General features: G+C 46.7%; 1 protein-coding gene across 16 annotated transcripts in view; it reads left to right on the top strand.

Moving 5' to 3' along the window:
* LOC106032159 (SRY-box transcription factor 2) overlaps window positions 1-6,750 on the top strand; it is a 275,642-nt gene extending 268,892 nt beyond the window's left edge. For 3 of the 16 annotated variants that reach the window (XR_010833522.1, XR_010833521.1, XR_010833520.1), the window contains exon 2: window positions 5,640-6,750. Coding sequence is in view for 1 of the 16 variants with exons in the window: in XM_067002290.1 (XP_066858391.1) it covers window positions 5,640-5,641 (2 nt within the window). In the remaining 15 variants the exon portion in view is untranslated. The remainder of the gene's footprint in view (window positions 1-5,639) is intronic. The other 13 variants (XR_007161729.2, XR_010833516.1, XR_007161727.2 and 10 more) reach the window with 10 other exon arrangements.
* The last annotated feature ends 6,391 nt before the right edge of the window (window positions 6,751-13,141 follow it).

Here is a 13,141-nt window from a genome sequence, read left to right as displayed (position 1 = left end):
AGGTCAGCGTGCTCAAGCAGTACAGGTGCACACAGAGCTGGCAGAAGTAGCTCTTTCCCCAGCTTTCTTCCAAAATGAAGAAGCGATTAAAATAAATGGGATGCGCTGCAGCTCTAGCACAAACAGCCAGTGGCTGCTTTTATAACACATCTTCCCATCTCAGCATTCAGTGGGATCTCAAAGGCAAGAGTGCTGCCTACTCTTCAAGCAACATGTTAATCAATGAGAAATTCATTGAGATGTATTTATTTTTTTGTTCCCACCTGTTGTGGTAGAAGACCATCTGATCAGACCTTTCTCTGGCTGCTGGGAGACGTGAGGGGAAATCAGAGAGCATCCTCGTCACCCACTGTGCTGCCAAGAAGACGGCAGTGGAGCCCGGCTCTCTTCCCCCTTCCTTCATCGTGCACTCTGCAGTTCAGTTGTCCTAACTCGTGCCAGTGCCTCGCTGCAGCCTTCATCCTTCAAGTGGAGAGAGAGAACAGGGAAGATTTCAGATCTATAACCAAATTATAACCTAGGAACTTTATGCTTGTCATGCTAATTTAATGACTTTTATAGTAAGTGTAGACTTTCTGTCTTTTGAAATTAGCTCTTCAAAATGCTTTGTGTAATGACAGACACTAGACATAAGAGACAAATGCACAAGCAATAGTGGGATAATAATCTGGCAAACACTGTGCCATTTAATATTAAGATGGAGAAGGAAGTGCAGTGAATCTCAGCAGAGATGTGCATTGTTGCCTGATGCCATCGGCCTACCCCAGGCTCCAGACTGACCTGAAACGAGGGTGTCCTCCAACCCTGCCCTGCCTGGCTTCACCTGGGAAAGAGCAGATCCTGGATGTTGAGTGCAAAATAGCATTTTGTGCGATGATCCTCTGCTTTCTGGTGGTGTTTACAGGTGTCTGAGTACCTAAACGTCCTTTTTTTGATGGGCTGGCTCTGCCTGGGCCCAGCGTTCCCCGTGGGAGACATATATGCTGCACGCACTCATATGGCTCTGAGCGTGCAGATCACCTCTGTCCTTCGGAGCACTTCTGTGCTCCCGTGTTATGAGTGGTCCAGAAATCTGTCCCAGAGATAGTCTTGATAACAAAGGGCTGGGTAAGCCCAAAGCTATATGTGTACTGCAACCTGGGCAACTCACTCATTGCCTATAGTTGTAAATAAGGTAAGTTCACACGACGATCAAGTAACGAGGGAACAAGAGGCCTATTTTAATCAGGTGGTTATCTCTCCTTGGTGGAGATCAGAGCTCCATTGCTCCTGGCCTTCTCATTGTGTCCCCCCTGCTGGAAATGACAGCTCCTTCAGAAATAAGCAACTTGGTCCCTGGATGGGATTTCAGCTCTTTTGCACTACACATGTACCAATTGTCATTTTACAGCTACAGCGAAACCTCTAAATTATATAAGTGTATAAACTCGGCCTCATTAAATCCCCCCTTTTGGATAGCCTCAAGGTTGGAGAGTATATTACTGTAAGCCAGAGGAGACTTAAATTATATCCAAATGGGGATTGAAACGTAGTGGTACTTAGGCACACTCCTTGTCTCAGCTACAGAGGTTTCATTTTTCCCCTTTTGAGTGTTATAATATTACAAACGCAACTGTTTCCGTATGTCAAATCAAACGATCTGAAATCCTATTTCTTGATTCAGCCTATGGGTCCCTTTGTGGTGGGGACAAAAACACAAAGATATGATCAAACACTGCAGTCTGACCAAAGAGAAATTTATCGTTCATCTGAGAGAGCTTCCTAATTTGAAGCTGAAGCCCTCCCCTTCCCGAACGCATGGGCACATGCTGGGGAAGTTGTTTGCTCGCGTGCGTGCCCGTGTGCACGGCTAAACGGGGGTGTGCAGGGCAGGGTCACCCCACGGCTTAGAGCACACCCTGCCTGCAGGCTGATCCTTCCAATCAAGCCGATTAAAAAAAATAATGAAAGGCTTGAGTGGGAAATCTGTGCCCACAGGGCTGCCTTGCGTCCTCCGGCCCTGCCTGGGGGTACGCCTGGGGCCGGAGGGCTCTGCCCGGGACCCCCCGGGGGCACTCCCATGGGACCCCCCGGGCTTGGCGCTGCCAGCTCTGCCTGGTGGCACCGCGGGGGGGCCCCTGCAGAGCCTCTGTCGAAGTCCCCTGAAGTTGGGGCCGCCGGGAGGGGGTTGCTACTCTCCCCCCCCTCCCTTCGCAGCCCTCTCAGGAGGGTCAGTGGTTTAACCAGGCGTCACCAGGACTTCGTTTTATCCCCGGCCCACTGAAGCGTGTGGCTTCCAGTGACTGATGGCCGCTGTGCTGCACAGTTGCTCTCACGGTGCGTGCTCCAGATGGGCACGGCCCGGAGGCTTGGGGGGGGGGGCAACGGAGGGCACCGCTTTGGAAAGGCCACTGGGGTTTGTTCTGTGTGTCCCCACCCCGTCCAGAACCCCAAAGCTGGGCAACATCTTTAGTGGTGTGGGGCAGGGGGGAGCGGTGCTGACCCCCCCCCCCCTCCCCCGGCGCAGGCAGCACGTTCCCAAACTCCGAAATGCCAAATCGCGTTACTGCTGCGGTGGGAGGCTGCTTGTGGATCCGTGACAGCTGAGTTTTTCCTATCGATTATGTGACACTGCAGTTCATTTACACGGCTCCAAAGCTTAAAGACACGGGAGGAGCCCCCCGGTTTAACCCGAAATCCTAACAGAAAGCGGATCAACTTTCTGGCTACTGTTTAAACTGATAGATCGGGACTTAATTCGGAGAGACAGAAAGGGAGAGAAACGACAGCACGGATTTATCTTGCCGGGCGTCTTTGGTGCAACTTTAGAAACTGCGGCGTTGCGAACAGGGGGCCGAGATGCTAACGAGCAGCAGCAGCGAGTTCAGCTCCTGGTTTTCGTATCGATTTTAGGAAGGGGGTCCCGGCTCCGGGCTCCCCCCGCGGGTGCGCGCCCCGAGGGCGCGGCTGCGTGCTGTTGCTCGGGGCCTTTCGGGCTCGTCCCAGCATCGGCGAGGGGGTCTTTTGCCAACCCCCCCGGGGACGGCAGCGGTCCCAGTGTGCTGCCGGGGCCTTTCCCTGTCTCTTCGAGCCGGGGGCTTTGCGAACGCCGGCCCCGCTGCTCCCTCCCCCTGCCCTCGCCGAGGTTTCACTCCTTTCTGTTAGTGCCTGGAAACAATAAAGGATGTCGGGCTGGGCTTTTATTGATTATTTGTCACCCCGTATTTGTCAGTTTCAATAACTTTTCCTGAAGTTTTACTCACGGGCACTTGAGCTTTCGGATTAGGCCAGCTCTGCGGATTGCAGCGAGGGGTAATTATCCGCCGGCCTGCTTCCCCGCCGCCGGGCTGCGCCGCCCGAGAGAAAAGAGCATTACCGGGGAGGGGACGGGCAGGATCCGGCCCGAGCCCCCCCAGAGCGCTGCCCGGGCCCGAGGCGGTTGCAGCCGCCCCCCCGCCGCCCCCATCCGCGGCCGCGCTCCTTCCGCGGAGGGAGCCGTTGCCCCCATCCCTCCTCCCCAGCCCCAAGGTTTGGAGGCCGGGACATCGCCGCCCTCCCTCGGGGTGCAGGGATGGGGGGGGGGTTATACCCGCGGAGCTGGGGCCCGAGCCGCGGCTCTCGGCAGCCGCCGCATCCCCGGGATTCGGTGGAGGGATGCGACACCGGGGCTTCGCCGTGCGGGGAGCCGGGAACCGGCCCGGAGGCGGCGGGGCTGCGGCACCTGCCCTGGGGTGGTGGTGGGGGACCACCTGTGGGGGGGGCTCGGACCCTCCTGGAAGGGAGGGAAAGCCCCGCTCCCCCGCCCGCCTCCGCCTCTCGGCACTGGGCGACGGGTCCCGAGCGCTGAGCGCGGCCCCTTGCGCGCTCCGGCCGCGGGTGAGGGATGGAGGCGGCCGGGCGCAGCCGTCCCGAGGGCTGGCAGCGTGCTCGTCCCGGCATGTGGGGTGCCCGGGGTACCCCATGGTATCCCACCGCAAGCCAAGAGGAGAGCGAGAACGGGGCGGCCGGGTCCCCGGGATTTAATTACAGCGGAATGCATTCTCCATGCTGATTAGGAGGAAAATCAATCGGGGGCTTATTTGGCACAAGGAACCAATAAAACACACGCACACACACACGCACAATTTATTAGAGCAATAATCTCAGCCCCAAATGGCCTAAATATTATTGTTTCAGTTGCAGTGAGGGAATTCAAACTAGAAGTGTTACACAGAGAGCATCAGGGAGTCCTTTCCCAGGAATTCAGCAAGAGTTTCGAGCCTCTTGCCAGGGGCTGGCTTGCCGGCTCAGAAACCTTTGAAATAGGGGGTTGTGATCCCCCATTTCAGGTCCAGGTGTCCAGACTGCTGTAGTACCTACAGGACAAGCAGCTCTGTGGTCCACAGCTGTTTGTGCCAAGAGGCAAACGTGGTATAGAGCTTCCCACTTGGTCTTCCAGATTTCCTGCTTTCCAGTGATTTATAGGTGAAATTCCTAGAAAAGAGGAGGCCACACAAAAGATCCCCAAGCCACGGGCGGTGCTAAATGCCTTGCTGTAATATAACTGGAGAAAGACAGTTTGGGCCAAAAATTCCCTGCTAGGGATGGGGCAGGAATGCATCCCGGCAGGAGGGTGCAGAGCCCCGAGGCCAGGCCAGGGGTGCGTGGGGAGGCCAGGGGGCAGCGGTGCCCCCCTCCTTTCCCTCTGCCAGGCGACATCGCTGCCTTGTTCTCTGCCAGAGCTGCAGCTCCCAGGGGGTCCCCGGGGAGTCAGGGGGATGCTCGGGGGGCATGCAGGGGGCCAGCTCATGCTGCGGGGTCCCTGAGAGCTTCAAGTGTGTGACTCAGGAGATTCTGAGTTTGCTTTGCAGCTTTCTGTAACCCCAGTCATCTCCGTCCTGAACCGGAGAGGACCTCATTTCCTGCTCAGAGCTCTGGCAACCACAAGGTCTTTTAATAAGGCTGCCAGGGGTGCCGGGCTGCGGGAAGGACAGTCAGTGTTTGTCACCAGGGAATGAGCTGGCATCATAGCTCTCATCTGAGTCAACAACCTGGCTAGCCCTGAGCATGACTTCATAAATCATGGCATCTAATTGAAAAGCACATACTTATATACACAGGGCTGTTCAAAAAGAATGCAAAAAAAATTAATAATAAAATATAACAAACACTTCTGTTCTTCCCACTAGCCTGTTCATCAGTCACCTGATTGTTCCAACTTACATTATTTCACGCAGAAAAAAAAAAAAAAAAAAAAGGGAAAACATAAAACCATCTTGTATAGCCACAATAAAAGCACAAATGAAAAAATTCATCTCTTAATGAGAGGCTTAGCCTTTTTCTAACACAACCCTAATAATAGGAAAACAATCTTTAAGTGTTTTTAATTTAAATTGTTTTCACGGTTAATTCAAAATCACTGAATAATATTATCATGTGTCTATGTATCTATTTGGCATTGAGGCATATGATATTTCAAAGCAATTGAACCACTTTTGAAAGCAAAAAGAGTCCTTTACAATTCATGTATTCGCTTTTTAGAAGTTGTTTAGTACACATACGCCGGCCTTCCTTTTTCTCCTCCTTCCAGTAGAAATGAACAGTAAATCTGCAATGAAAGATTGGTTACGTGCGTTCTGCTTTTCACACGCAAATCTCCTGGTTTATTTTTTCGCCCACAGGAGCTGAGGGATATCCTTGTGTCAGAGACATCTCCCTCTGCCATCTCACCCGGGACTGCAGAAGCCCAGAATGAGTGCAGGGCAGTGGCTGAGCAGCAGCTGAATATTCAGATTTCACTCTTCAAACAACCAGAGATACTTCGAAACCACGCGTGAGACAAAATGATGTTAAACTTTCAATCCTTAAACCTCTGTTTAGTCGTACTCCAGAAGTGAGCAGTTCATAGCAGACCGGGATTTCTGATTGACACTTTGCCATCAGAAGCCCTCGAGTAGGATTTTTCCAGCTATAACACAGCTATAACACTGGGCTCTGCTCCCTTTTGGAAGATGCTATTTCGCGAATAGGAGCACGGGAGAAATTTGCATAAAAGCTTCATATATAATACATGATTGCTTGGAAATTAAGAAGCAGCAGTTTTTCCCTTATTGTTTTTGGAATAAAGGGTGCGCTTTGTTTTCTTGTTTACTTAGTGTGCTCTCTGATCCCTTGATGTGTTTCAAGAGTTTTCTGTCAGCATCATGAGACCTTGCTTACCTGGTAAATTTTAAGTGTGAAATGATTAGTGTTCAAAGTGCCTGAAAAAAACAACAGTAACAATGTCTGACAACTTTTTTTTTTTTCCTTCTCTTGTTAAATAATATTTCATGGTACATTAAATGGGTTGTGCAGCCTCTTCTGAAGAGACCAAAGCAACGTATTGCCGCACACTTAATGTTTGCATCAAGTAGCAGTCCTTAAAAAGAAAAGAACTGAAGGCAACCTGCAATCCTTCCCTGAGCCTTTTCTCAGTTTGTTCTGAATTTGATAAGAAATGGTAATAATTTGGGGACATATATGGAAAGAAAATAAATATTATTTCACAATAAACCTCTTAGTGTGTCATTTGCAGATACTAGAAATGCTACTCGTTAAATCCACTGATCGTTACTTTTCCAGAAGTCGAAATGTTTTCAGCCGAACTGATTTCTTGACAGTAGCTTCGGATGCAATAGCTAGAGCCAGAGCAGCCCAAGGAGAGAAGCAAACAATTAAAACATTTACGTATTTGATTCTTGATAGACATCTCCACAAGGTAGGTTTTAACATTTTTTTTCTTCTTAATTTTTTTTTTTTCAGTAAAGAAGGATAAGCTTGGAGTGCCCAGTCACCGTGGTAACTGCCAGAAAAATTCTCCTGAAGTTTGAAGAGGTCAGCTAACGGGGTCAACAACTCTGGCCTCTTTCTGAGCTGGGGCTGGCAGGCTCCATCCTGCGGCTGGGGTGTTAGCGCAGGCTGAGCCCTGGGAGGTGGACCATTCCAGCTCTGATATAAATTTTTTGAGTCAGTTCACGGCCTGGACTCTCCAGGTGGCCTCCAAAATCGATTGTGACCTTGTGACCCTGTCTAACGGAGGCATAGCATCCACCCTAAGTAAGGATTTAGCCAGGAACGACAGCTTTCCACTGAGTGTTATTGGGGACAGTACAAACAGTTTTGGAAGCAAGGAGGTAGGTATGAGGAGCTGAGGTCATTAAAGGCATATTAAAAAACACTTTTAAAAATCCTTGTTAGTGGAAAGTTTTTATTAGCATTATTCCTTAAATAAACTGTTCTGGCAAGGACCCTTTTATCTTTCCTAACAATATCATACCAAGTATTTCAGTGCATTAACATATGAAAAATTGGCACTTTCTATATTCCAAACTGAACTCTTGTCTACCTTTGGATTTTGAACTTGCAAGTGAAGCTGGCAGATGTGTGATAAGACTTCTGTGAAGCATGTTTTTTTCCTTAATATCATAAAAACCAGGAGACTGCTTATTAAAGCGCGTTATTTTTGGAAGTAACTTCTCTGATATATGTGTTCTTTTTAGATTCAAGAAGCTCTTAATTTGTGTCATTTTATTATTAAACTGGGAAATGAAGTCACATTCAGAATAGCACGGAATGAAAGTATGAGTCTCACAGGCTGTTTCCTTCACTGGTTTGTAATACACACAGACAAGTCACAGATTTGGTTACATGTTTTTGTAGAAGAAAACTGTCATCATGCTAAGTTCATATTTATAGAAAAAAATATATTTTTCCCTTAAGATTTCAAGCAACAAGCCATTGGGGTGAGGCAGGGACAGGAGGAAGCTGCTGCAGAGGTCTGATTTTGTTAAAAAAAAAAAATCTATAAACATGCCATTCTGAGCAAGTGGCCTTGCTATTGTGCTCCCGGGTAACACTGTCCTGGTTCATTACCACTTCTACAAAACCTCAGCTCTGCACACACTGCTCACATGAGTAATCGGTCGTCATCAGGTGAGTAAGTGGAACTACATGGAGGAGCAAAGTCCAGTTTCCAAGGTGGAAAATGCTCTCAAACTTTGAGTGACTTTAAAACTGCTCTGAAGGAAGAAAATTGCATTAATGTTTGTTCCCAGTCTTGGAAAAATTACACAAACTTATCCCAGCGGGAATCTTGCCCAAACACTTCTTATGCCTCACAGGAGAGGGCCTGGCTCTGACGTCCTTCTTCCCATCACTCACCTGCGGAGCAGTTCCCCTCGGGTCAGAGGGCTTGTGCAGAGATGGGGCTATTAAATACGACTCAGAAAGAGAGCCTGAGCCCTCTCCACACTAAATAACATGGTACCGCTGAGAAGTCCCATTCGTTACAACAGCGAGAGTCTCTGGCTTTTACTTGCGGTAAAACCTTGCTTTACACAAAGTCCCCAGAACCAGAGGATGCCTGTTGGCCAAGGTCCTGCCTCTTGTAGGGCTGGCGTAATCTGCCCGGTGAGATTAGCTGAAGAGCAGGAGTTAAGTTACTACAAATAAGAAGGGGGGCAGAACTGCGCCCTAAAATAATCTGGGGCCCAGACGTGCACGTGCGGGTATCAATGGCAACACTCTATTTAATTCCATCCTAAATAGTAACTGTAGGTTGTTGCTGTTGATTTTTAATAGAACTATGCTGAAAACAATTTATTCACATCAGTGGGAGTGTTGATTCAGGGGAGTGCCTTGTATGACTAAGCTTGGCAAGACAGAGCTCAGAGTCCTCAGAGAGGACCAGCATATTTGCTCAGTTTTCAGAAAAAGCATTTAAAAATAGGAATTGTGAGCAGCTGCAAGGTGAATACAAATCTGCAGAATTTTTAGCATTTTTTTTTTTTTTAATATTCATACCTCTTTCGTAATGTGAGCATACAGTGCCCCAGTTCTACCTGACAAACGGGATTATTTCTAAAAGAGATGGTACAACCATTGCATTGGAACTTTTGGACCAAAATTGCCTCAAACTTTACCAAAAGCCTCAGGCTTGGAACAAGGAATCATTGGCAGAGAGAATGACAAGGAGTCTCAAGATCTTTTACTTGCTAAAAAGTTTTTTGAGTTGATTTCTGTAGATGCTATTGAATTCATAATCAGCTGAAAACCTACGAATGTCACTTGAAACTGGTCATGGGTCTGTGTCTTTTGTAACTCTTTGCCTTTTTCTGTTGATCATCTCTAGTACAACTGGGATGTGGAGGGCATTGTGTAGCTGCAGCGGGGCTTCTGGTCTTCCTCAGCCCTTCCAGCTCCATGAAGTGCTCGCTCCAAATTGTTTGATTCCATGACATATTTTCTGAAGTGCAGGCTGCTTCAGTTTTAGCAGAATGATATACATGAATGGGCTTAATACAGCATTAGAGATGAACAGTCAGAATCACCAAGGGTGCTGGACTGGTGGTTCCCAGCCTCTATCATATGGATCACTGATAATCCATGGGGCCTTGGGAAGTTTGCTGCAGGTGGTCTGTGGAACTGTATTAAATAATAACGTTCATAGTCTTCAATTAAAATTTTGATGAGAAGAGTGTGTGGCAGTCTGCACTCAAGTCTGAGAACTGAGACCGATCTGCCAGCCTGAAAGGTCTGAGGATGTCTGCTTTGCATGAATGTGTCTCAGCCTGTGGTCCATCAGGCATTAGAAAGCATTTTGAGAATGCTTTCAAATTAAATACATGTGCAGTAAATGAACACGCCTTCTCACTCATGCAAGCGAGCAAGCAAAAGAAAACAACAGCAAGAAAAAAAAAGGACTTCAAAACAAAACAAAGAAAATAAAGGTAATAAATTAACACTGACGCCTCAGCCTAGTTTGTGTTTGTTTGTATCTGAAAACCACATTTCCAGCACCGCACGGAGCAGGGAGCAGGGCTCTGGCAAGCATCGCCTCGCCACGGCCTGGAGTGGGGCTGCTGAAGGTCTGTGCTAGCTGGAGGAAGCGGCGAGGGCAAGCGTGCGCTCAGGACTTGCAGGTGCGCTGCCAGAAGGGCCCGAACAAGTGCCGCATTTCCTTCGCCTTTTACTTTCCTCGCCGCGTTAAGTGTGTGTGCGGCTGGCATGCAGAGGAAAAGTCAAACTAATTCCGATGCTTTTCCCTATTCTGGGTGGACTAAGTCAGAGAAAGCACTTACGGCAGCCTTTGTGGAAGGGTTACAATGTAGGTTGATACTTTAGGAGCTATAGGAAGTTCTTAATCCTTCACTGCCTACGGGACTGTCATTTATAGACCTGCCATTGTCTCATCTTTTATAAGGATGCTTCCTTACATTAAGGTTCCAAGAGCAACCGGACTTGGCCATTGTTCACAGCTATTTCAGCTTGTGCCTTAATGCACATCTAATATTCTGTTTATGCTTTCACTGCTCTCCTACGCAGCAGACTGTACTTTCACACTGGTTTAGGTGACATCACTGACAAAACATTCATTCCAGTGTTTCTTTTTTATTTTTATTTTTTTTTCTTTCCTGATTCGTCTGTACATTTTGATTTTGCATTAACCTTGTTTATTACAGGTAACATGGGAAAGCATGTGGAACTTTATGTATTTAGTTGCTCATTTTGTGTTCAGTTCTTGGTTGAAGGAAAGCCACACAAACACACTTCCTTCTTATAAAAAGGCTTCCACGTGTTAAATTTCCACCAGGTCAAATTAATTACATGTGTATTATCTAAATTAAAGTATCTTTTACCATATAACAAGAATGAATTTGGCCATGAGCAGACAAAATGGAAGCAGGGATTATTTTGGTTGTATAAAATGTAGCTTGATGTTAGTGGTGGCTTAATTACAGGATTTTTTTATTGCTATTCATACAGACAACTGCTGTTTTCCCCTTTGATTTATCTCCAGATCAACCCCCTTCAGCACCCCATTTCTGGCAGTCTCAGCAACACGTGGGGTCTGGCAGGCTTCTGCAGACATTTCCATCCTCCCTGCACTGCTCCTTCCTGTGCCCTGTCGCACCAGCCCCGCAGTCTGGTGTTTCTCAGAATTCTTCAGTGATGCCTTTCCTCTCTAATCTGCCCCATGGCTGCTCCAGAATCCGATGTTTTTGTCAAAGTTTTTCCAACAGTTCTAGAAATAGAGGCTGAAATACAGGTGGGTAATCTGGAGACCAGGTGGTGTGCTGCCACTGCCTTCCTGCCCTGCCTTGGGTAAATTACAGACCTCCTCTAGAGCTCAGCTCAGTGTCCATAAAATAATAACAATAATTTTGCAGAGTGCTTTTATATTCCTGAAAAAAAATTGATGTAAATCAAAAGCTACCTAGATTTTGTCAAACACAACTCTGTCTAACACTCCCCACCTCTTCCTCTGCTGTCTTAGCTGCTGAAGCATTGCGATTAGCCTTACAGAGTCAAGGGTTTTGTTCATGCCTTGCATAAAGCAACATTTGGGCTTTTAAATTACCCTTGTGTTCACAACATATATAGCAGTGCTGATTTTTTTTTTTTCCTACATGTATTCTTGCTTTGCTGAAACCCCCCTGAACAAACTACACCCAGACTGGTGCCACACAGCCACCAAGTGCCCGGTCACCTTTGTGTGCTCCAGGCAGCGTGCGGCTTTAGCATGGCCATTGGGGGGGCAGCGCACGTCGAAATGCGTGATGTGGTCCTTCCTGACCCCGAGTTACGCCTCGCTTAGCAGTCCCTCTTGCTGTTTAGTTGCTCTTGTAGTTTCCAGTTATGTAACCCATCTCATTTTGTGAATATGTGAATTTAACAGCTGTCATTGTCAGCAGTGGTGGTGTGGTTTCTTTTTCTTTTTTTTTTTCTTTTTTCTTTTTTTTTTTTTTTTTTTTGGCAAGCTGGCATTACTCATCAGTCTCATGGTAGTTTTGTTTGAAAAATGCTTGTGTTAGAAAAAGTGGATTTATCAGCTCAGCACTGTATGGTGCTAGCATGCAGCACAACAAAAGACAAGTGCTCATTTCAGTAACGCTTGCAGCATTTCATGGGGCCCCCAAATAGGCTGAACAAGGCTTCTCTGGCAGCTAAACCCAAGTACAGTGGGAAACTGTTAAAGTGGCAGTGTCACTGCCTGGAAAATGGGTTCTGTTTTCTCCCATCAGTTATTGCTGCTTTCTGTTTTTTGGTTTGTTTGTTTGTTTGTTATGTGTTTAAAGACTATTTACTGCTTTCGGAATTTCACTGAATGTTTGAGAAAAAAGAGACATAACTGAAAACGTTGTGCTCTTAGAAGTGATTTTTTCTTACCATTTCTTGGAGCACAGACCAAACAGTTTGTCATTCTCAAAGTGGTTCTGTCATACAGGGAAAAAAGATACTTGTGGCTTTTTCAAGTAATACTATAAAGTCAGTCATGTTGCAGCCCTTCAAGGAGGTCTCTTTCCCTGTTTAAAACAGTTTATTTTCAGAATGATTTGCTGCACTTAGAATTTCTTTCAGAACTGCTCTTCCAGAATGCAAATACAACCTGGAGAGTTTTCTGTATTTAATTGACTGTGTCAGGTGGTTAAAATCATGTTTTAAAAACAGTATTACATACTGCAAATGTGTCAAACCCTTTGTTCATAGATATTTAAAACAAATGCATTTTTCAGTATTTGTTTATTCTCTCTGTTTGCACTTCATACAGATGGTGAAGATAAACTAGTGAGTTTCATTTTGGCTTATAAATTATCTTTTACATTTCCAGGCAAGATGCTACAAAGCCTGTGTGACAAACATCAGAAGGAAATACTTTTTAGAAATGTTTGCCACTAGATGTATTGTAAGATTTATGAAAGGTTCAGTTTTATAAAATGCAAATTTTGGACCAATTGTTTCTCTAAAAGCCTTTACAATCTCTGTAGCTGCGTAGTTAATCTGCTACCCCGTTCTCACCAGGTGTCCAACAGGAGTCAGAGCTGGATAGAGCACACATTTTACAGATCTATGAATATTACATACATTTTTAACTTTCACAGCTTTTGTTTGCTAAAATGCGGTTGTTTACCACAACTTGCGCCCAGACAAATGTATCTAAGCATGGACACTTTTAAGACTACACAAAAGGCAACTGCATCCGCCCCTGATGGCACACAACCAGGACGGTGTTGCTGTGCATTCATCTCCCACATGTGCTCATGCTCCAGACGATGCTGGGCTGTATGGGAGAACTGGGAGCACATGATTCCCATCTCATCCTGTTCACCGCAGAAATAGGTGGCTGCGGCGAGCTGCCTGCTCT

Source organism: Anser cygnoides, chromosome 9 (assembly GCF_040182565.1).
Source record: "Anser cygnoides isolate HZ-2024a breed goose chromosome 9, Taihu_goose_T2T_genome, whole genome shotgun sequence".
In the NCBI taxonomy this organism is placed as follows: Eukaryota; Metazoa; Chordata; class Aves; order Anseriformes; family Anatidae; genus Anser; species Anser cygnoides.
This window is presented reverse-complemented; position numbering and strand designations above follow the sequence as displayed.